Genomic DNA, 25,419 nt, shown 5'->3' with positions numbered 1-25,419 from the left:
AAGCTACCTGCCGGGTTAAAATACTTAATATTTTATCTATTTATCTAGCTGACCTAGATCAGTGACAAGACAGAGGAAACTGCTGTGCCCTCATTGGTTTCCTTCTTTATCATCTTGCTCTGTAAAACATTAAGTTAAGGAACGAGGTGAACGCATCCTTTCAAATTTTCAGCCACAGGCTAGCTATACTTTTATCTTCCCACAAGATGGTGCTGTCTTCCAGAGTAACAGTAGTCAAAGTTTGGGATTAAGCACAAGGAGGCATCCCAAAACTTGTTTCAGAGACCTTTTTATCAAGTGAGATTTAAATTGCCTCTAACTTTAGAGTCTACTCAATTGGAACACTTTTAGTGACATTACCTACCAGGCTATTGTGAGGTTCAAATGAAATACAATTTTGTAAGCATTAAAAACCCTATACAAAATGTTGGTCTTTATCATAAGATGTCTCAGAGGTAGATTAGTAGCAACCTGTCTACTCTTCATTGCATGAATTTCTCTGCTGCATATCTATTTATACTACAGTCATTGAAAAGGAAATGATATTTTGCTTACAAATATCACAGTGTCCCCATGCCATCGTATGTTCTTTCTCCATTAAACCTACTCGTATTTCTAATTTCTGATCATAAATTCCCAAAACGTAATCTAGGATTTTGAGACTTTCTGAGAATATTTTCTTCCTACATACACACATTCAAGGTGAATTGGTTGAAAATAAATATTCAGAGTTCCAAGCTCTCTGCTGATGCCATACATCATTAATGATTGTCCATCTGCTGTATTGTGAGAATTGGTTATGTTCTCCCTGTACTTCATGTAAGTGAACCTGCTCGGGTGAGGTTGAAGAAAGACCTGTATAGTATTGAACTCACCCTTTTTGTGGTGGTAAACTTACCGTAATTCTTCAAAAACACATAAAACTGGGCTTCCCTGGTGGCGCAGTTGTTGAGAGTCCGCCTGCCGATGCAGGGGACACGGGTTTGTACCCCGGTCTGGGAAGATCCCACATGCCGCGGAGTGGCTGGGCCCGTGAGCCATGGCCGCTGAGCCTCCGTGTCTGGAGCCTGTTGCTCTGCAACGGGAGAGGCCACAACAGTGAGAGGCCCGCGTACTGCAAAAAAAAAAAAACAAAAAAACATAAAACTAAAGCTTTCGCATATCTGTTTTTAAACGAAATTTGCATCTTATTCTGATGATTTCCTTTTTTAACCTACCTATCATTTTCAGGGGAAGGTGCTATCAACCTTGCTTTGGCTCAGAACCGAAGCCAGGATGTGAGAATGAATGGACCCATGGGAGCCGGAAATTCAGTTAGGATAGAGGCGGGATTTCCCATGGCCGGTGGTCCAGGTGAGATCTACTCAATTGTATGACTTTTTACTAGTTTCCTTTTTTGGCTTTATTTGCTAGTGTATGATCATTTGGGTCCTGCAAGATAGGTGGGGGTTCCTGACACATTTCTGTTTATTGGTTCAGGAAAGCAAGACGTGAATCTATACTCTCAGGAGGCTAGAATCACAGAGCATGGAGCATATACAGTCTTTGTGATCTTTTGGGTTTATGCTTAAAGGTAGATGAGCCCTGAACCATGCAGCAAACATTGATTGAGTTTTCACTGTATGACAGGACCTATGCTAAGTGTTGAAAGTAGAACTGAATAAAACATCTTCTACCCTGAGGGTGTTTATAGCATAGTGTAGCTTTCCAACTCCCACCTTTCTCTGTGACTGAGAATCTGTGAGCTGAGAGTTCTTGCATGCTTATGTGTAATCTGCAGAAGTATGTAGAATATTGTGTTTTTCTCTCTTTAGAATTTGAAAGAGTTATAAATTTTTTGCTAACTTTTTAGCAGCCCTGAAATTTCTTAGGGATTGAACTCAATATTCTGTGAGTCACAGAATATTAGAATTGAGTTGGCTCTCTCATTTGAAGCTGAGGAACCTGTGGAGTTCACAGAAAGGAAGCAATTTGCCCTGGGTCAAGTAGCAGTGGGCTAATATCACAGCTCTAACTCCCCAGATCAGTGCTATTTTCACAACACTAGTGGCTTTCAAACTTTTTCTGCTGCAGGATCTTTTATTCAAATAAGCCAGAAAAGCACAGCTGCTATGGTTGAAGGAGAGTAAGTACCTGAAACTATACCCAATAATTCACCTCCCCATCTACCACAGTAGCTCTTGAAGAAATGCAGCAGAATAGAGAAGCTCAATTTATAAAGCCATTTTTCTGAACTGTAGCTGAAGACTTGGCCATATAGAATTGGAACTAGGTTTTTATCCTGGCACTGCCATTTAGCGTTTACCTCAGGCTAGTCAGTGTAACTCTCCAGGCAACAATTTCTTCACCTATAAAATGAGATAGTAGTGCCTATAATCTTTTGAGCTCATGCTTAAAGATGGATGAGCCCTGAGCCATATAGCAGACATTTACTGAGTTCCTGTTATGTGTCAGGGCCTGTGTTGTTGGGCTGTTTTGGAGTACTATATAGTAAATGTAAAATAACCAACCTGGAACCTATAGTAGGGAGTTAAAAGATATAGTTCTCCATAGAAGTCTGAGCATTTGGTGTTAAGGCAGCTTGATGAGAGATTATAGGTGACGCTGTTGCCACTACTGAAGAACCAGGACCAGAAGAAGAGTGGGCAGAGTTTAGCCAAGTTGCATATAGTTAGTGAAAGAAAGAGTAGACCTAGGATGAGACTCAGGAAATCTGGGTTCTGGTCTCAATTTCTGGCCAGATGTCTTAATATTTACTAGCCTTAGTTAGCTGTAAACATATTTAATTATGTCCTAGAAACAATGTTATAGATCTCTTCCAGCCTTAAAACATTAGGACTCTTAAAACAATATCAACACACTAGTTGCAAGCTCTCCTAGTATCTGGCAAATAGCAGGCATATTTACTAAGCATCTCTGAAAAGTGAGTGTAAATTTTAGTGATGTGTAGGTAGTTCATTATCAACATAGGAAACTTAGAAGCTTTAGGTTGAAATTAGGTTAGACTGGTATTTAATGAAGGACACTATGATAATATATACAGTATAAAGTTTCAGGAAAAATCAATTAGTAATGATCTGTAGTCACAGTAACATTTTAACCCCTAGGTGTCTTTCTTTACTGCCAAGCATTCTTTAAGAATGTTTTTTTTCTGTTGTCCATTGGGATAATGGATGCAAACAAAATTTAACATTTGGTTAAACAGATAAATTTTTCAAGGGAAAGAGACCTTAACTAGCCTCTAAAACAATAATAAATAACTTTGGAATTGTGTATCTAGAATGTCTTACACTAAATTATTCTTAATGCCATTTTCTTCTCTTAGCATTGGCAACAGAAAGTTGACTGATAAGCAGGAGTCTTTGGTAATGAAAACCAAATTCGTAGCCTATTTTCTTTTCATAGCCTCATAGAATCCCAAGATTAGTGATTATACCATACTAGTCATTTAGTCATGTGTCACTATTGATGTTTTGAACTGATAATTCTTTCCTGTGGGGAGCTGTCCTATGCACTGTAGGATGTTCAGCAGCATCCCTGGCCTCCTATCAGGTGCCAGTAGCACCACCACCTTTTCCCCCCAGGTTTTTCCAACCAAAACTGTCTCCAGACATTTCCAAACACCCCTTGGGGGACGAAATTGCCCCCAGTTGTGAATCATAGCTCTAGTCCAGATTCCCACATAGTGCTGGAATGTATTCTATAGTATCTCTACTAAGCATGTAGGCAGCATGCACTTAAACATTTCTGAGGATAGGAAGCTGATTGTAGACTAAAAAAACCTGTTTCTTCTTATCTCCTAAGAACTTTCTCACTGTCTAATTACCATCTTTGAAAAATGGGGTGGGGTTCCTCAGAAACAAATCCATTTTTTTATTAATTAATTTTTTTATATACAGCAGGTTCTTATTAGTTATCTATTTTTTTATACAGCAGGTTCATATTAGTCATCAGTTTTATACACATCAGTGTATACATGTCAATCCCAATCTCCCAGTTCATCACACCTCCACCCCCACCCCCCTGCCACTTTCCCCCCTTGGTATCCATACGTTTGTTCTCTACATCTGTGTCTCAGTTTCTGCCCTGCAAACCGGTAGAAACAAATCCATTTTTAACAGGTAAACATTTACCTAATTGCCTTCTCCCAACTACAAAACACCTGAAAATGCTGGATGAAATATAACATTTAATGCACAGCTGAGCTTGTAAGACAGTAAGGGAAATCCCCAGGGCAAGAACGAAGTCAAAGAAGAAATTTGAATAGCAGTAAACAAATGAGGAGATGCTGCAGGGGCTAAGAAATTTGAATTTTAATGGCCAAGAGGGATAAAATTTGAAGCCTTGTCTTGGGTCTACATAAAGTAGTTAGAATTAGGAATCCTTCATGAAGCCAGGATTTTCAGTAAAAAGTAGATTAGAAAATTTTCACTCTCTGGCACAAGGAGACAAATGCAAAACTTGTCTCTCTTGGTCTGGGCTCTAGCTGAGGAGTGGGAGAAAGGGTGGTTGTAGAATTGTCTTCTCTATCCTTATGTATGTTGGACATTTAATGTATTATTGAAATGACCCAGGTACAGCTAAGCTAAGTTATTAAGTGGTCCTAAAGTGGTAATAATCGTTGAAACTCTCACCCCAAACCATTGCAGATTTCTCATAAAGCCTACTCCAAATTCATAAAATTTAAATTAGAGTCCCTCCCTCCAGAATTCTAGGTAATAGGAATATCAGTATGTTTAAAATTATGAAAATTCTAAGAAGAGGACAAGGCGCTATCAAAACACAAAGTGAATTTGGGGGAAAAACAGAACTTATAGAAATTTTAAAATTATTGAAGTGAATGACTTATTCAGCAAATTAGACACAGCTGAAGTGGAAGGTGAGTTTGAAGAAATTACCCAGAATACAGCAGACAATAAATTAAGAGATGGAAATATGAAAGAGGTCAAGAGAAGTGAAGGATAAGATGAAAAGTTGAATGTATATCTGAAAAGAGTTCCAGAAGAAGATAAAGAAATTGAGGAGGGACAATAGTGAAAGAGAGAATGGCTGAAATTTTTCCAGAATTGATGAAAGACATGAGTCCTCAGATTCAGAAGTCCAGTAATTCTGAGCCCTACAAATAAAAATAAATTCACATCTAGACACAAAATTGTAAAACTACAGAGCATGAAAAACAAAGAGAATGTTAAAAGCAACTCAGAATCAAAGACCAGTTATTTACAAAGGGAAGATTATCAGACCCACAGCTAATTTCTCAGTGGCAACATTGGAAGCCATGAAACATTAGAGTAATATTTTCAAGGTGATGAGAAAATTATTAACAGCCCAGAATTTTAAACAAAGCTATAGTATCAAGAGTAGTATGAATTAAAGACCTTTTTAAAGAGACTAAGAGAATTTACCATTAACAGACCCTTGCTAATTGAACTGCCCAAGGATGTACTTCAGGAAGAAGAAAATTGAACCTAAGATGGAAGAAATAAGAGCTAAGAAGGAATGGTGAGCTAAATAATTGGTAAACATGGGGTAAATCTAAATAAGCGTTGACTTATTTAGTAATAATGATGATCATATATGGTCTTTTGACATTAAGTCAGATATGTCTGTTGACATTTTTAAAATATCACTAAAATAATAGAATGTATAGCTTCTAAACTAGTAGTGGGGGGGTAGAAAGGAAGGGCATGATGAAAACAATACAATAAAATTCAGGAAAAGTAGGAAAACAGCATAGAAAAAGAAGGGTAAAAAGTAGTGGTATCATAAAATGATAAACCAGAATATACCAGTAATTAACAATAAATGCAAATGGATTATAAGCAGTGATAAAAAGAAAGTGATTAATAGATTGAATAATAATCTCAGATTTAGTTATGTGCTCTTACAGGAATGATATAAAACATAAGGTCTCAGTTCATAGTTAAAAGGATAGAGAAAAACCAGATGAATATTAACCAACAAAAAGGAGTATAACAATATTTTTATCAGATAAAAAGCATTACTGAGGATAAAAAGGACCACTGTATAATATAAAAGGAAGAATTCAGGAAGATAGCTAAACTTTTGTGTTCTTAATAACCTAGCCTCAAAATATGTGAGGCAAAAATGGTCAGAATTCATAGATAGCAAATCCTAGGGGAGATTTTAACACACCTGGGTTAGTAATTGATGGATTGAGCAAAAACTAGTAAGGATAAAGAAAGCTTGAATAATATAATTAGAATAGTTTGATATAATGGATATATTCAGAAACCATACACTAAAAATTCAAGAATTCTTAATCTTTACAAGAGTAACATTTATATAAATTGACCATGTGTTATTCCCACATCAGGTTTCAGTAAATACCAAATATTGGTAACACACAGATCATTTTCTCTGACCACAGTGCAATTAAGTCAAGTCAGTGGCCAAAAACAAAGAAGCAGAAGAAGAAGAAAAAAAAAACTGACCAACTAAAATATCCCATATTTTTAGAAATTTTAAAATATGTTCTAAATACCCAATGATTTTTTAAAAAGCAATCATGATGGGCATTAGAAAATATTTAGAAGGGAATAATGAGAATGGTACATATCAAAACTTGTGAGATGTAGACAGTACAGCATTTGGAAGAAAATTTGAGCCCTCAGATACTTATATTAGAGCAGAACATCAAATGAAAATTAACAGGCCAAATGTCTGACTTAAGAATTGAGAAAAAGAACAGCAAAGTAATAATTTAGGAGGAAGGAAATAATAAAGGTAAGAGCAGAGATAAGTAAAGTATGAATTAAAAAACCCAATGGAACAGAGCAGCAAAACCAAAGGATATTTCTTTGAAAAGACAACTAAAATTGATGATCCTGGTAAGACAAATAAAAAAGAAAGAGGCACAAGCAATGTCAAGAAATAAAAGAAGCATACACTTTAAAGGGTGTATTTTATAGTATGTGAATTATATCTTAATTTTTAAAAATATTTATTTTCCTTATTATTTTTCGCTGTGTCGGGACTTAGTTGCGGCACACGGGATCCTTTTTTTTTTCCATTACAGCGCGCGGTCTGCTCAGGTTTCTCTTTAGTTGTGGCACGCAGGCTTCTCTCTAGTTGTGGCGTGCAGGCTCCAGAGCCTATGGGCTCTGTAGTTTGCCGCACATGGGCTCTCTCGTTGAGGCGTACGAGCTCAGTGGTTGTGGCACGCAGGCTTAGTTGCCCCGCAGCATGTGGAATCTTAGTTCCCCGACCAGGGATCGAACCCACATCCCCTGCATTGGAAGGCAGATTCTTTACCACTGGACCACCAGGGGAATCCCTTAATTTTAAAAAAGAATGGAAAGAAGAGTATTCCATGAATAACTTTATGCTAATAAATTTGAAAGCATTGGCAAAGAAACAGTTTTCTGGAAAATATAATTTAAAACTGACTTAATAAGGCATATCAAATGAAAAATCTATAACTACTTAAGAAATTGAAATAATCTGTCTCCCTATGAATCAATTAATATAACCACAGGCTCAGATGATTTTACAGGTAAGTTTTACTAAATATTTAAAAGACAGATACACATATTATTTCAGAGCATAGAAAAAGAGGAAAGATGCTTTCCAGCTCATTTTGAAGTTGTTTTAATCTTGATACTAAAATTAAAGGACAGGAAGAGAGGATAATTATAGGCTATTTTCACTTACGAGCACAGACGCTAAATCCTAGAAAGTCTAATAGTATCAGAAATTAGAGGGACTTCCCTGGCGATCCAGTGGTTAAGACTTCACCTTCCAGTGCAGGGGGTGTGGGTTCAGTCTCTGGTTGGGGAGCTAAGATCCCACTTGCCTCACGACCAAAAAACCAAAGCATAAAACAGAAGCAATATTGTAACAAATCCAATAAAGACTTTAAAAGTGGTCCACATCAAAAAAATCTTTAGGGACTTCCCTGGTGGTACAGTGGTTAAGAATCTGCCTTCCAGTGCAGGGGACACGGGTTCGACCCCTGGTCCAGGAAGATCCCACATGCCACGGAGCAACTGAGCCTGTGCACCACAACTACTGAAGCCCACGCACTTAGAGGCCATGATCCGCAGCAAGAGAAGCCACTGCACTGAGAAACCTGTGCACCGTAATGGAGAGTAGCCCCCGCTCGCTGTAACTAGAGAAAGCCCGTACACAGCAACGAAGACCCAAATCAGCCAAAGATAAATAAACAAATAAGTAAAATACTTGAAAAAAAATCTTCAAAAAATTTTTAAAAAATAAAAAGAAATTAGAAAGATGTGGAGCAAGAGGAGTTCTCAGACTGCTAGTAAGAGTATAAACTGGCGTAACCGCTTTTGAGTGCAGTTTACCAATATCTAGTAAAATTGAAGGTGCTTATACTTTAAAACCTAGCAATTTTAAGTATATAGTCTAAAGACACTCTTACATGTCTGTGGAATACAGGAAAAACACATGACACTGCAAAGTTCTAAGGATAAAAAGTTAGTATTCATCAGCAGGAGAATGGATTTATCGGTTCCATAAAATGGGGCACTATTATAGCAGCCAAGATGGATGAATCTCAGAAAATAACATTAAGTGAAAAGGGAAACTGAAGAAGAATACATATAGAATGGTGTCACTTATACAAAGATTAAAAGCATACAAAAAATGTAATGCAGGTTATGTATGTAGGAAAGGTAAACATGCATGGAACTGTTAACCCCAGATATAAGATAAGAAGGAGGGAATGGAATGAGATTGGGAAGGAGGAGGCAGCTTCTGGTGTATCTGCATATATATCTGAAGGAGGCAGGGTAGAATGTGTAGATTTAAATAAGGTAGATGGTGGTATAAAAATTTTCCATACCTTCTTATATTTTTGAAATATTTCATTAAAAACAAACATTGTGCCAATGCCAGTACTCTATTCTAGGGATTTTTTTTTCTCTAGGATTAATAAGGATGACCAGCCCTGCCACTGTTATGATACCCCAGGGTGGAAATGTGTCATCTTCCATGATGGCACCAGGCCCCAATTCAGAACTGCAGCCCAGGACTCCTCGCCCTGCTTCTCAGTCAGGTATTGACCTCCAATCTTTGAGAATGGAAGAGACTGAACTCCCTGCACAGATCATTACAAAATTCACCTCTCTCTGATGCCAAATTCCTAACTGCGCAGCTTAAATGCTGTCTTCTATGTAAAACCTGCCCTAGTTTCTTAAAGCTGAAAGTCATCATTTCCTTCTCAGAATTTCTCATTATTCTTATTCCTAAAAATCTATTCCTTGGCCTACTTAGTCCTGCCACTCCATGACCGAGAATTCTGTATTTGTTTTGTTTTTTTATAGTTCCTCAGAATGTGCTTTGGAGAATACTCCACATTTTATGTTTGGCTCTTATATCCACTTAGAATCATAAGCTCTTTCTAGACAAGATTCATCTTTCTGTCATCTCGGCAGTTGCTTTGCATTATAGCAAGTGCTCACAAATGTTTCATTGAATGATCCCAGAAGATTTTACTCTATATTTGCAGAATTGCCAAGACTGTGATTGCTGAAAGATCTAGGTTGCAGTAAGTTAATTATTGCTTTGTTGACTGTCTTTAAACAGATGCAATGGATCCACTCCTCTCTGGGCTCCATATACAGCAGCAAAGTCATCCCTCAGGATCTTTAGCTCCCCCGCACCACCCAATGCAGCCCGTCCCTGTGAACAGACAGTTAAACCCAGCTAATTTTCCCCAGCTGCAGCCGCAGCCGCAGCAACAGCCACAGCAGCAGCAGCTGCAGACAAGACCCCCACAGCAACATCAGCAGCAGCAGCCGCAGGGAATTCGACCCCAGTTTACTGCCCCAGCTCAGGTGCCTGTTCCTCCAGGCTGGAACCAGCTGCCTTCGGGAGCCCTTCAGCCTCCTCCAGCCCAGAGTTCTCTGGGCACAATGACTGCAAATCAAGGGTGGAAGAAGGCTCCCTTGCCTGGCCCAATGCAACAGCAACTCCAGGCAAGACCATCCTTAGCCACGGTACAGACACCTTCCCACCCTCCCCCTCCGTATCCCTTTGGCAGCCAGCAAGCTTCACAAGCCCATACAAACTTTCCTCAGATGAGCAACCCAGGCCAGTTCACAGCTCCTCAGATGAAGAGCTTGCAGGGAGGGCCCTCTAGGGTCCCAGCCCCCCTGCAGCAGCCCCACCTCACCAACAAGTCTCCTGCCTCCTCACCCTCCTCCTTCCAGCAGGGATCCCCTGCATCCTCCCCAACGGTTAACCAAACTCAGCAGCAGATGGGACCAAGGCCACCTCAAAATAACCCACTTCCCCAGGGATTTCAGCAGCCCGTCAGCTCTCCGGGTCGGAATCCTATGGTTCAACAGGGAAACGTGCCACCTAACTTCATGGTGATGCAGCAGCAACCACCAAATCAGGGGCCACAGAGTTTACATCCAGGCCTAGGAGGTGAGGAACACTGAAGCCATTTGTGTTGGTAAATTTACTAGAGATAGATCTTAGCAGAACTTCAATTTTTAGAGTTAATGGAGGGAGTGAAATAAGGATGTAATTATTTGGTTTTGTGGATATAGTGGTGACACTTGATATGACTTAGTTAACTTGATACATTATGCAGCATCTTACTGGTTATGTTTAAGCTAGCCCTCTGGATAAAAATGCAGGTAAAATTCAATATAGAGATGTTCATTTTGTTTTTCAAAATATTTTTGCTTGATCTTCTACTAGTAAATTAAAACATCCAGAAGAAACAGGATTTTATTAACAGCTTAAGCTACTCAGCTGTTGAAAACATTAAGATTATGCAATAGAGCAAAAATGAAAAGATAAGAATAGGGTTTTGTTGGGGAAAAGGCCCTTCTGATTTTCAATTTTGATAATCCTAGTTAGTAAAATAGCATGGTGTTTGTTAAATTTGATTAAAATATAAAGGGGAATAAGTTCAGAAATCATTGACTTTTATAGTTTTATAATGCCAATGCCTGCTCCTTAGAGAGGGAATTCCACCAGTTATACCTAAAGGAGATTTATTTATTTATTTTGTAAGGTGCCTCTTGTATGAAGAAAAAGCAATGGAGCTTAATGTGTGAGAGGTAAAACGATTACAGTAAAACTTATCCATCTCCATGTTTATTATTTATTCTTATTAATCATTGATCTAGTGCACATGAATGTGCTTGGAGCTTTTCAGTAAAGTATAGAGAGTAATACCGTCATCTGATAAACATACCCCCCACCAAAAGACACCCATTGCCTACCCAGAAAAAAACCCTTGCATCTTTAGTGCAACATAGCAAAGGCATGTTCCCATGATTTCTGGTGAAATTAAGTTGCTCATCGGTCTTTTTTCACTCTCTTGTAATTACTTTTACTGACATGCAGGCGGTAATATTTGAATCCTAAGAAGTTTTTAGAAAGTGCAAGAATGTTTCGGCTCCAAACTTCACTGTTCTGGGCATCTAGCCTTGGATCAGTGGAAGCTGGGTAGTCCCTCCTGCAAATGTGATTACAGACTTAATTACAGTGGAAGCATGCAAATGGGGACTTGTCACTGCTAAAGAAAGGACAAATGCATATTTGTCTACAGAGCGTTTTTCAGGACAATGAAAATTTGGCCCTTAAATAAATGGACTAATACAAAAAAATTTTAAGTGAGCTTAGGTCTTAATGCTTTTCATAGAGCAAGTGATGTGCTCACCTAGGTGATCTGGCCACATCCAGGCCTATGTTATAAACTATGAGTGGGTTCTGAGATTCTCCTTATTACAGATTTGTTTTCTGAAATTAAACCTTCCTATAAAAGAAAATATTACTTTAGTAAGATTGCATCAGAGTACGGTTTTTGGTACCATAGCTGTCAGTATTTCAGCAATCCTTTTGAGGGGACGGTGTAATGATAAATTCAATATACCCTCACTTTGACGCTCCTGTGAATTGTTTCTGATCTCTCGTCTCTTCCAAAGAGACAAGCACAATATTGGGGAGAAATTTTCCACAAAGGAAATTATCATCCATTTCCCTCAATGGAAAAAAAAATATCACCTATGTATGCTTAATATCAGGACCCAGGTCTTTGTTTTATAGTAGTTCTTATCAGTTTGTGTGAATATGAGAGAATTTAGCATATTCCTTTGGTACCTGTGTTAAAAAGTATGTAAAGTTTTGGGGTCCGTTGTATTACAGAAAAGTGAGCCCTAAACCTTGCTGTGACGTGGCCTCAGATCACATTTAGGGAGCAGATTGCCATCTTTTCCTTGGCATGTTCTAAGTGTAAATTTTTTAGTATTTCTTTTTCATTTTGACAATGCTCATGTAAGAGATTGTGTTGATTTTTTTAACCATCTTTCCCAACCTTATTAAAGATCCTACCAGTGTGACAGAGAGAGCTAAGCCAGTGGAGACTTCATGCAGCTCATCCTTCCTTATTCATTCCACATCTAAGCAAGAGTATAAATTTGCTAGGTAACTGCCTTACTCGTTGTTTTCTATTAAGGAATGCCTAAACGCCTCCCACCTGGCTTCTCAGCAGGACAGGCCAATCCGAACTTTATGCAAGGTCAGGTGCCTTCGACCACAGCAACTACCCCTGGGAATTCAGGAGCCCCTCAGCTGCAAGCAAATCAAAATGTCCAGCATGCAGGTTTGTTCTCTGTGATTTATTCAGCCAGCATTTATTGAACATTGTGAGGTAGGTAGACAACAAGGATATACAGAGAAATAGAAACCCTGGTCCTTCCCTTTAGTTTTAGACCTATAAATAATTATTCTTTCAGGGCAATAACTGATATATTGAAATTAGGTAAAATGTCTGGAGAATCTAGAACCACCTAAAGAAAGGAGATAAAACTTGAGGTAGAGCTGGGGTCAGCATTTTTTTTTTCCTGAAAAGAACCAGATAGTAAATATTTTAGGCTTTGCAGGTTATATGTTCTCTGTTGCAACTACATACCTTTGCTGTTGTAGTACCAAAGTAGCCATAGATGATACATAAATGAATGACCATGGCAGTGTTCCATCCTGCCTGTCTGCTACTGCAAAACTATATTCCTGAACTCTGAATTCATGTTTATTTACAAACTGGCAATGGGCCTGATTTGGCCCATGGACCATAGTTTGCTGACCGCTCAGTTAGTGAAAGGGCAAAAGGTGTTTCTGGCAAAGGAGATGATAGGTACAAAGGCATGGAGGCACATGGCATTTTGAACAACTGTGGCTTTTAAAATCTCTTTATAGTTCATGTTAACATTGTGTATGCTAAGTGTCTGAATTCTGTGGTGTTTGAAAACCAGGCTTTAATCATTACAGGTTAGGAGGACAAATAGTGTGGAGCAGAATGGCTAAAAAGTATTTGTAAGCAACATTGTATAAGCCCAGACTTCATGTTTCTGGTTGCTTTAAGGTAACACATGACTAACCCTCTTACCCTTTCTCATTCAGGAAATTTGGACTGAGGTAGCACAAATATTTTCTGAACTCCGATCCCCACTTGGAGTTAGTTCAGTTATGTGGTTCCAACATTAATTATAAATCACTAAGGAAGGAGAATAGTTTTAAACTTAAAAAAAAAAACCAAAACCTCTTGAAAGCTTAGAGAAGGGTAGGGCAAATTGCATGACTTCCCCTATCTGCTAATGCAAAACTATAATTCCTGAGCTATGTGAATTCATGTTTTCTATAGGAAGTTTTAAAACGGTGATAAAATCATTCATAATTCCTCCACATAAGCACAACTATTTTATTGATACATTTTTATATGGTGCCTTCCTCCCACATGCACATATTGTTTTGATTTCTCTGTTTATCCCATATAAGAGAGCTCTACTCTCGTCTGTCGTTTTCTCTTCTCCTACCCTACATTATTTCTCTTGTTAGCTTTTACTTCTTCCTGTGAAAATACTTCGTTATTTTACTCTTGCCAACTAGACTCTAAGGGGTCAGGGATTTGATCTATCTTGTTTATTGATGGTACCTCAGTACCAAAAATGCCTTGTACATATTAGGTACTCAATAGATAATTGTTGATTGGATGAATAGACACTGGTATATTAGTGTATATTGTATATACAGTGGTCATGATATTCAGTTTAAGGCCAGTTTAGAGAAAATCTTCCTTAGGATTCAGGAAAAATCTGGATTGTATTAACAGTGGACAGTTTGTCCCCTGTCTCCTGGCTGGAGCATGGACTGAGCTCATAACTTCATTGTGGCTACCACTTTTTAGTCTCCAAAAATGAAAAAAATGGGGGGGGATAAAATAAGCTAGAAGGTTATTCTGCAAAAAGGGAGAGATAATATAAGCAGTTATAGGAAAGTCCCAAAGACCCAACAATAAGTAAACACTGCAGCAAGCCAAGCAGTGTTCTTTGTCTGAATTAGAAATAATTTAGAAGAATAAAACATGTCCCATGTGGTCCACCAGGGACTGCCACAGGGGAGGGTCACTGAAGTTTTAACATCCTTTGTTGACTGTCCTCTGTCTGCAGCTTCTGAATTGTCTTTTAGTTCCACCAGAGGCTCAGCTTCCAGATCAAGATTAAATAATTTTTACCACATTGGGGCAGAGGAGACCTGTCTTTAAGAAGTATTAGCTGTTCTTTTCTTTACAGTGTAACATCCAGATGTCAGTCCAGATATCACATGCATAACCTTTGAAAGTCATTATTAGTTTTCCAAGGAGCATTTTTAAATGTCTTCTCAACTTTGCTGAGGTTTTCTTAAGTGGCAACATCACATTTTTTGTTTCCTGACTCATCTAAAGCAGAGCTTATTTCACTAGCCTACAGTGCTTTTCATAAATTTTCTTCATTTTAAGGTAGCTGCACATCATTTTTAAATAATGAGATGCTGCCTTTCTCTTTGTTTAATCTAAGAGAAAATAAACTTTATTGATCTTCAAAATGTTATCTTTAAGTTACCAAATAGGAGTAAAGAAATGGTTTCTCCTTCTCTATTGTATGGTCACTGAGAATATATGCCACAGTCACATATCCATACTATGGAAAACTCAAAGAAGTATGTTAAGCACAGCACATTTGTTTATGTTGGTCAGTGGATATGGGTGAGTTGTGTTTTTCTAATTAAGGTAATTTGAGAATCTTAATACCAGCAAGATAATAGTATTACTTTCTGAAACTGTGCCTTTTTTTTTTTTTAAAGGTGGTCAAGGAGCTGGTCCTCCTCAAAACCAGATGCAGGTGTCCCACGGGCCACCAAATATGATGCAGCCCAGCCTCATGGGAATTCATGGCAACATGAACAACCAACAGGCTGGTAGTTCTGGGGTTCCTCAGGTGAACCTGGGCAACATGCAAGGCCAGCCCCAGCAGGGCCCACCATCTCAGCTGATGAGCATGCACCAGCAGATCGTGCCCTCCCAGGGCCAGATGGTCCAGCAACAAGGAACCTTGAACCCTCAGAACCCTATGATCCTTTCAAGGGCCCAGCTTATGCCACAGGGTCAGATGATGGTGAATCCTCAGAGCCAAAATCTTGGGCCCTCGCCCCAGAGGATGACCCCACCCAAGCAGATGCTTCCCCAGCAGGGCCCACAAATGATGGCACCACATAACCAGATGATGGGGCCTCAGGGGCAAGTTTTGCTTCAACAGAACCCAATGATAGAGCAGATTATGACCAATCAGATGCAGGGGAATAAGCAACAGTTTAACACTCAGAACCAATCTAATGTCATGTCGGGACCAGCACAGATAATGAGGGGACCAACTCCAAACATGCAAGGAAACATGGTGCAGTTTACGGGACAGATGTCAGGACAGATGCTGCCCCAGCAAGGGCCCGTGAACAACAGTCCATCTCAGGTTATGGGGATTCAGGGGCAGGTCTTGAGGCCACCAGGGCCCAGCCCACATATGGCCCAGCCGCATGGCGATCCTGCTACTACAGCAAATAACGATGTCAGCTTGTCTCAGATGATGCCTGATGTTAGCATGCAACAAAGCAACATGGTCCCCCCCCACGTGCAGGCCATGCAGGGAAACAGTGCCTCGGGAAACCACTTCTCAGGCCATGGGATGCCTTTCAATGCACCTTTCAGTGGAGCACCCAATGGAAATCAGATGTCCTGTGGTCAGAATCCAGGCTTCCCGGTCAATAAGGATGTCACGCTAACAAGCCCATTGTTGGTCAACTTATTGCAGAGTGATATCTCTGCAGGCCATTTTGGGGTAAACAATAAGCAAAATAATACCAACGCAAATAAACCGAAGAAGAAGAAACCCCCTCGGAAGAAGAAAAATAGTCAGCAGGATCTAAAGTAGGTTGTGATGGTTTTGCCTAAAATCTTATTCATTTATTTCTATGTGAACAACTTTTTTTGATGGAAAATTTTAAACACGTATAAAATAAGAATAGTATAATGAAATTATCCCTGCTTCAAATTATCAATTCATAATCCATCTTGCCTTCATCCATGCTCTCCGCATTATCCTCTTGGTTATTTTAAAGCAAGTTCACTTTAAATATTTCCGTATGTACCTCTGAAAGATAAGGACAGGTTTTTGTCTTTGTTTTGTGTTTTTTATGACCACACAATACCATTAGCACACCTGGAAAAACTAATACTTCCTTCATATTCTCACATTTCCAGACAGTGTCCACATTTCCCTTGATTATCTCAAATTAATTTTTTTTTTACAGTTTGTTCAAATAAGGAGCCAAACAAGGTTCATACGTTGCAGTCAACTGATATATGTCTCTTAGGTCTGTAGTCTCCGGAGGGTTGTGGCATTCAGAGCCTGAAAGGTAGCCAGTGCTGCCACACTGCAACTCCACAAAGCATGTCAGGTTTATAATGACTGTTGGGGAACCAGAAAGGCTGTATGTGTTTTGGAAATGAAAACCGTTTATGGAGACTCCCTTCTGTCTCTCAAATAGAAATGATTTTTTGTACAGGTGCCTTTCCTTTAAAGGCTCTTTATCATCAGCAGCAGCTTAAAATCTCATGCTAAGATGATTGGACCTTTTAAATCAGTTACCCTTTTGGTAAAGGTGAGTTCTTTTGCAAGATTATAGCAGGAAGGGCAATTAATTTATATTACATTTCCTGAAGCTAAGCATTAATTTAAGTTATATTTTTTGCCTTGATAAAATGTTTCCAAAGGGAATATTGATTAAACTGGATTTTCTGCCTTTAATTATAAAACTGAAATTCAGAGACATTTATTGCCAGAAAATAGTGACTGAGGAGTGTAAAACAGGTTAATTCAAATAAATTGCTAGAACTATAGAAGAGAGTAGGGGAGCTTTAGTTAAGGAAACAGAAATGTTCAAAATAAAACCAACAGCCTTTCTCTCAGCCTTCTCACGATATTTCTTTGGTTGTACTCTAATATTATATCATACTCACTTTTTTCTTGAATCTTATAAATCAAAATTCAATAATTGTATATTAACAACGTATATTTTTCTTGAATTCAGAATTAATAACCCGTTTGGTTATCTGATTTTTCCAATAGCTCTAAGTTAAATTCTTTACTACTATCGACCTGTGTGGGAATAACATTTCTGTGGCAATATTTATTCCTCCCAGTAATCTAGGAGTAAAATTGCAAGGTTCTTCAGTTGCCATTTGTATGGATTTTTGCTGTCTGCGCCAGCACTTAGGGAGATTGCTTACTTGTTGGGGCTACAGATTGTGAAAAGGGCCTTATACAGCATCAAGGCTCCTAGGAAGGGAGACAGTAAGTTAAAAGTAAGAGTGCGTGCTCCCAATTCTACCTCTAGCTTACTATGGAACCTTGTACCTGTTTTCTAACACCGCTGTGGGCCTTTGTTTTTTCATCCATAACATGAGGTAACTGGAACAGGTATCTGAGATATTTTTTTTAGCAATACAGTTCTTTGAAAGTAAAGGATACTGCAGAATCCTTGCCTATAATTTGAAGTGAGAGAGAAGTCATATAAGGAGCATATTGATATAGGCATCTGCATGTGCTCAGGACCTGCTTCAGGTTCTAAATTCCCATGTGCTAGGGCTTTTAAAATGGATTTAAGGTAAGTCTTATGAAACTACAGAGAGTACAGTAAGGTAAAATACTGTCTAAAAGTGGGTGACCAATATCAGGGCAAAGGGAAACAAAAGGTAGAAAAGAAAAGTACAGCTAAGAGTAAGATTAAAAACAAAATGAGGGCTGTGAGCACTCTGGTTCTTTGGGAATGTGGGTGTTAGTAGGTAACATTTTTTTCTTCCCCACTAAAAATTCTAAAGTTCACCCAGGTAAAAATGAAAGCATCCCAAAGCCAATGGGGATGTCTGTTAAATACACATTCTGCAACAAAATTAATTAGCTTTGTTCTGGTATTCTCCGGCTTTCTTTGTTCTCTGAATACCACTTTCATTAGCCAATCTACAGCTTCTTGCAAGGTGTTAAGAATTGTTGGAGCCACCACTGCAATATTCACAAAAAAAGAATCTGGACTCCCTGGTTGAATTTGATAGCTACCCTAAAGATAATGTGGTTTCATAGGCACAGTACTTTATAATATTGAGAGCCCAAACTATGATCCCTTAAAACATCTAAGGGATGGATGATTACATGAAAATCATTATATCAGAAATTTGTAGAAAACACGTTGAGTAAATAGCCATGTTATTAAATTAAGTGGATTTTAACATTTAATGAAATTGGCAGATTTTTTATGTCAAATATTGAATACTGTATCAGACTAGAGAGATGTAAATAATGCTAAGAATGATAATGCAAGATTTCTTCAGAAACAGGGGAGGGGTTAAGCTTAGTTCTGTGTATAAACTATACAATTTACTCTCAAATGTGTAATTTATGTTTTAGCACCCCAGATACTCGCCCAGCTGGTCTGGAGGAGGCTGATCAGCAGCCATTGCCTGGAGAACAAGGAATTAACTTGGACAACTCAGGCCCTAAACTGCCAGAATTTTCAAACCGACCACCAGGTGATAAAATGTTAACTAAAGTTTATATGCTTCTCATCATTTATTTACAGCATTATAAGTCTTTTTTTCAAGGAAACAATAGTATTTTATTTTGTGTACTAACTAGGCTACTTTGGTGATTTAATGTGTCTAGTATTTGGAAACTGTGCCTTGATATTAAGTTAAAAAATTTCAAATATAACTTCTGAAGGCATGTGTGTGTATGTATTTGTGTGTATGTGTGTGTTTGTGTGTGTGTGTGTTATTTTGCTCAAATTAGTCTTCATTATTTGAGGTCTTCATAAAATCAGACTAAAATGTCAAGTGCCTCTTTATTCTTGTCAATATTAAGGTTCTAGTTGGCATCAAAATGGATTAAGATTAAATGAAAAGATGTTTTCACTCTAATCCTGCTTGCCTGCCTTTCCTGCAGCCTTTCCTACTGGGGCTTTCTCAAAGCAGAGAACTACCAGGGTTTAAAATAAGATTTTTTAAATACAACTTTTATTATGAATCTTTAAACATAAAAAATATGTAAAGCGTAATAAAAGAGACACTCATGTACTTCCTACCCAGGTTAATAATAAATAGGACCAATATCATTGAAGCCCTCTGTGTTGTATCCTCCTCTGATTATAAAATAATATCATCCTCTAAATGTTGAAAATTATGTTGAAAAGGAAAAAGTCTCCTAAAATTTGTTCATTCCAACCTAGGTATTATAGAACCAAGGTCAGCTGCCACAGTGTCTCTATACCTGGTTGCTCTTGGCCTAAGCAGTGATTTGTAACTTTATTCCCCTGTGACACAGTTGAAGACACACAAGCCTATCACATTTAGGCCACACTTCCACGTGTATACAAAGGATTATGTTTTGTTTCTTCCTTTCTAGTTCCTCCACCTCCTTTTTTGGCATGTAAGTGTAACTGATGTTACTTTAGGGATAAACTTTAGTCCACCCTTAATTTATGTATTTTAAAAGTGAATCCAAAAAAAAATGGATTCATTATGATGTCAATACTTTGTGTTATTTATTACAAATTGTTTGGGCACACCACACTTCCCATCAGTGAGTTACAGCAGCACAGTTGAGGCTGGGAGGTCACCAGTCTTTGGTGGTGGTCCAGAGGCATTATGAACAGGAAGGTGCCTTCTTCCCTCAGATACATCTGAATTCTTCTGTTAAATCCCAGGGGTTCTCACACACATTATTGCTTCCTTTCTACAGTTTGCAAACTGGAAGCCTGTAGGCTGAATTCAGCCTACGATATGTTTGAATTGTCATGCAGCATCCTGAACCAAACAGAAACCTGAATTTAAATGCCTTTAGCTAGAGCATCAGCTCTGCAGTTTGGCTCTGTCCACAGAACTACTACTGTCTTATACCAGCCCACTTCTCTTCTTCATTACCGGTCTGGCCCCTAAAGGCATATGAATTTTCATCCCTTGATTAATAAACTTGGTTTTTTATTATGTTATATGCACGTGTGTGTGTCCTAGCTTTCCCTCTCCACCATTCTGTCACAACAACCCAATCTATCATATCATTAATGCCCTTTGGACTGCTGCCTCCAGCTTCTGGAACCTTTACAGTAGCCATGCCCTTAACTGTTACTTTCGAGAGAGGCTGCTGTATTGTCTGTGCTGCTCTCTTTGGTATTTATGCTGTCTGGTGGCCTAATTTTAAAGAAAAAGGCATTTGTATCATAGCCCTGACATCAAGGCTTCTACAGAAATTACAGTTCTTAACATGGGAACCTGAGTTAAACCTATAGAAATGCCATATGTTGTTGGCTTTATAAATGTAAAGAGGTTAGTTGGGCCTAAAACAAAAAAGGATTAAAAAGAAACTTCAAAACTGGATTCTGCACATTGTACTCATTGGTGCCATGTCTGTCATTGGCTAGAAGACATTGATTAGCTGTTAAACACAGGGTGTGACCCTGTGGATCAGCAGCATTTGATAGCTGCTCTGAAAATCTTGAGCCAACACTTCTGACTGCCAGGGCCAGCTGTCCTTATGCCTGTACCTTCGTAAAACTTTCCTAATGTATTTTTCATGCAACAGTGAAATAAATCTAGTTTGTGAAATTGTATGTATCCCAGTTATATGCCCGCTTTTTCCCACTGAACAACCTTTATTCTTGGTTAATGATCTTTTCATCCTTTCTGCTGATTGTGTAAGGTTTTGGTTCTAAAATGCCAAATAAAATCTTCACAAAAGAAAGAATCATTTGAGATGTTGCCTTCTAGAAATCTATAAGGCATTGTCCCTCAGAGTTCTTTTCCTGAAGTTATTTTTTATTCCTGAGGGCTGTGCTTCTTGCTTATTCTTCAATTATGGATTCATAGAAAATATTTCTCCAAATAAAGTTTTACATGTAAGAAAGTAAACAGAAATTAATATTCGTAAAAAGAACTTCAGTGCCCTCATTTTATTTTCAATGTGTGTATCAGCTTCTATTAGCTCCTACTATTTATTGAACTGATTTACATCGGAGGGGCAGTTTAATTCATTGGGTTTCCCAAAGAACTGAGCCTGAAGGATGCAGCATGGTGTGTGAAGCCAATGGATTGGAGTAATTTTAAATCCCTCTTCCTTAAGGAATTGAATCCTAGAATTTTATATCTTACTTCTGTTGAAAGAATAAAAAGGCTATCTTCAATGCTGGCGTTTTCAACAAAACCAAGTCTTAAAAAAATTAATCTGTGCTAACAGAAAAAAAGTGACTCTTAAATGCTTCATTCACAAGTACAATGAAATATTTACTATGCTTGCATGAGACCCCAATGCTGGGCGGTCAACTGTTTGCTGTTGATGGAGTTTTTCTCGTGTCATCTGAATGTTTGGCTGGTATAGACTTGGCCAGTTTCAGTGCATAGCACAGTGTCTATTACAGTCTTAGTGCGGTGATGCCTCATTCAAACCCTGAAGACTGAGGAGCTCCAGGTTCTTGATGCTTTGCTTTTTGCTTCCTTAAGCAGTGTGCCTCTTTGCTTATGTCAAAGAATGAGGGGCTGCCCATACCCGCCCTGGGAACGGGCACGCCTGAGCTGTTTGTGCACAGTCTGTGCAACCTAGATGAGTATTTCTTGGCTATACTCTAAAGGTAGCAAAGCTTTTCTTGCTGAAAATCTAACTTCCCTGATTTTGGGGGCTCGTTTTAGGTTATCCTTCTCAACCAGTTGAACAGAGGCCACTTCAGCAGATGCCTCCTCAGCTCATGCAGCATGTGGCGCCCCCACCCCAGCCACCACAGCAGCAGCCGCCGCCGCAGCCGCCGCCCCCCAGTCAGCCACAGTCTCAGCAGCAGCAGCAGCAAATGATGATGATGCTCATGATGCAGCAGGACCCCAAATCAGTTAGGCTTCCAGTCTCCCAGAGCGTCCATCCCCCAAGGGGCCCCCTGAATCCGGACTCCCAGAGAATGCCCATGCAACAGAGTGGCAGTGTGCCTGTCATGGTCAGTTTGCAAGGACCTGCCTCCGTGCCGCCATCACCTGATAAGCAAAGAATGCCAATGCCTGTGAATACTCCTTTGGGAAGCAATTCAAGGAAAATGGTATACCAGGAGAACCCCCAGAATCCTTCCAGCTCACCACTGGGAGAGATGTCCTCACTCCCTGAAGCAAGTGGCAGTGAAGTACCATCTGTCTCAGGAGGCCCAAATAACATGCCTTCACATTTAGTGGTTTCCCAGAATCAGTTAATGATGACAGGGCCAAAACCTGGACCATCACCCCTTTCAACAACTCAAGGTGCAACTCCCCAGCAGCCTCCTGTAAATTCCCTGCCCAGCTCTCATGGCCACCACTTTGCAAATGTGGCTGCCCCAACCCAAACATCTAGGCCTAAAACACCAAACAGAGCCAGCCCCAGACCCTATTATCCTCAGACACCCAACAACCGCCCTCCCAGCACAGAACCTTCAGAAATCAGTCTATCACCAGAAAGACTCAATGCCTCCATAGCAGGACTCTTCCCCCCACAGATTAATATTCCTTTACCTCCCAGGCCAAATTTAAACAGAGGCTTTGATCAACAGGGCCTAAATCCAACAACTTTGAAGGCCATCGGACAAGCACCTTCAAATCTTACCATGAATAATCCTTCCAATTTTGCTGCCCCACAGACTCACAAATTAGATTCTGTGGTGGTGAATTCTGGAAAGCAGTCTAATTCTGGAGCAACAAAACGGGCAAGTCCAAGCAACAGTCGCAGGTCTAGTCCTGGGTCAAGTAGGAAAACCACCCCAAGTCCAGGGAGACAAAATTCAAAAGCCCCTAAACTTACTCTTGCCTCTCAAACGAATGCAACCTTGTTGCAAAATGTGGAGTTGCCAAGAAACGTATTGGTCAGTCCTACTCCTTTGGCCACCCCCCCTGTACCTGGAAGCTTCCCTAACAGCGGGCTGAATCCTCAGAATCCTACCATGCCTGTGGCTGCAATAGGGGGTGTTCTTGAGGAAAACAAGGAGAGCTTGACTATGCCTCAGGACAGCGACTCCCAGAATTCCCAGGGTAGGAAGGAGCAGGTAAACGTTGAGCTAAAAGCAGTCCCTGCCCAAGAAGTTAAAATTGCCCCTGAAGATCAATCCAAAAAGGATGGGCAACCTTCGGATACTAACAAACTTCCCAGTATCGAAGAGAACAAAAATTTGGTGTCTCCTGCTATGAGGGAAGCACCAACATCGTTAAGTCAACTTCTTGATAACTCTGGAGCTCCTAATGTGACCATTAAACCCCCTGGGCTTACAGATCTGGAAGTAACACCTCCAGTAGTTTCTGGAGAGGACCTGAAAAAAGCATCTGTCATTCCCACACTGCAGGATTCGTCTTCTAAAGAACCCTCTAATTCCCTAAATTTACCTCACAGTAACGAGCCATGTTCAACCCTTGTGCATCCAGAATTGAGTGAGGTCAGTTCTAATGTTGCACCAAGCATCCCTCAAGTAATGTCAAGACCTGTCAGCTCTTCCTCCATTTCCACTCCTTTGCCCCCAAATCAGATAACTGTTTTTGTAACTTCCAATCCCATCACAACTTCAGCTAACACATCAGCAGCTCTGCCAACTCACCTGCAGTCTGCATTAATGTCAACAGTTGTCACAATGCCCAATGTGGGTAGCAAGGTTATGGTTTCTGAGGGACAGTCAGCTGCTCAGTCAAATGCCCGGCCTCAGTTCATTACACCTGTCTTTATCAATTCATCCTCAATAATTCAGGTTATGAAAGGATCACAGCCAAGCACAATTCCTGCAACCCCACTGACAACCAACTCTGGCTTGATGCCTCCCTCTGTTGCAGTCGTTGGCCCTTTACACATACCTCAGAATATAAAATTTTCTTCTGCTCCTGTACTGCCTAATGCCCCCTCCAGTAGTCCTGCTGCAAACATACAGACAGGTCGACCCTTGGTCCTTAACTCACGAGCCACCCCTGTTCAGCTTCCTTCCCCACCTTGTACAACTTCTCCAGTTGTCCCTCCTCATCCCCCTGTCCAGCAAGTAAAAGAACTGAATCCAGAGGAGACTAGTCCTCAGGTGAGCACCTCAGCAGATCAGAGCACTCTGCCCTCTTCACAGTCAACCACAGTGGTTTCTCCCCTTTTGACCAATAGTCCAGGCTCCTCTGTCAACCGGCGAAGCCCAGTCTCATCTAGTAAGGGCAAAGGAAAAGTGGACAAAATCGGCCAGATTTTGCTGACCAAGGCGTGTAAAAAAGTTACAGGCTCTCTTGAGAAAGGGGAAGAACAATATGGTGCAGATGGAGAAACTGAAGGCCAAGGGCTAGAGACCACAGCTCCAGGGCTCATGGGAACAGAGCAGTTATCCACAGAGCTGGACAGTAAAACCCCAACACCCCCAGCACCCACTCTGCTAAAAATGACCTCTAGCCCTGTGGGCCCAGGCTCCGCCTCAGCAGGACCCAGCTTACCTGGCAGTACTCTCCCCACCAATGTACGCTCGATAGTAACCACTCTGGTACCCTCTGAGCTCGTCTCCGCGGCGCCGACCACAAAAAACAATCATATTGGCATAGCATCTGAGCCACTTGCAGGTGGCCTAGTGGAGGAGAAGGTGGGATCTCATCCAGAGCTTCTACCCAGCATAGGTATGTACTTGGGGCCTGGCATCATCTCGTGTCAATTTTTGATGACCTATCCCACAAGAGAAAGCATGACTCCTTTTCTACTTGGAGGAAGAAGAATGGGCTAAATGGCAATAGTGATAGTTTCATTTATTTGAAGTACATTGGGAAATATACTTCCCTTTTAAAATCCCACGTTGTTTACATTCATTAATATGGTTCTCTCTCAGCTCCTGAAATAATCATATACCTTTTATTTACATAAAATTTTTCATTTTACAAAGAAGCATTTTCACCTGTGTTACATCATCTTCATACCAACCATGTCAGGTAGCCCTAACCCCATTCTGCGGGTGAGAAGATTGAAGCTCAGAGTTCAGTATTCATTCAAAGTCTATACTGTGAGCCTCCAGTTTAACCATGTCCCTTAAGGGTAAACAGCAGTTTATTGC

The 25,419-nt window shown here is 39.9% G+C and overlaps 1 protein-coding gene across 2 annotated transcripts in view; it reads left to right on the top strand.

The window, feature by feature from the left end:
* The window catches only part of NCOA6 (nuclear receptor coactivator 6), a 52,396-nt gene that overhangs the window by 8,650 nt on the left and 18,327 nt on the right, over positions 1-25,419 (top strand). Inside the window, exons 3-9 of one of the 2 annotated variants that reach the window (XM_065892474.1) lie at positions 1,231-1,353; positions 8,912-9,040; positions 9,571-10,416; positions 12,461-12,607; positions 15,124-16,240; positions 18,777-18,898; positions 22,046-24,991. In XM_065892474.1, the coding sequence (XP_065748546.1) occupies positions 1,231-1,353; positions 8,912-9,040; positions 9,571-10,416; positions 12,461-12,607; positions 15,124-16,240; positions 18,777-18,898; positions 22,046-24,991 (5,430 nt within the window). The remainder of the gene's footprint in view (positions 1-1,230; positions 1,354-8,911; positions 9,041-9,570; positions 10,417-12,460; positions 12,608-15,123; positions 16,241-18,776; positions 18,899-22,045; positions 24,992-25,419) is intronic. The other variant, XM_065892475.1, reaches the window with a different exon arrangement.

This window comes from Phocoena phocoena, chromosome 15 (genome assembly GCF_963924675.1).
Source record: "Phocoena phocoena chromosome 15, mPhoPho1.1, whole genome shotgun sequence".
NCBI lineage: Eukaryota > Metazoa > Chordata > Mammalia > Artiodactyla > Phocoenidae > Phocoena > Phocoena phocoena.
This window is presented reverse-complemented; position numbering and strand designations above follow the sequence as displayed.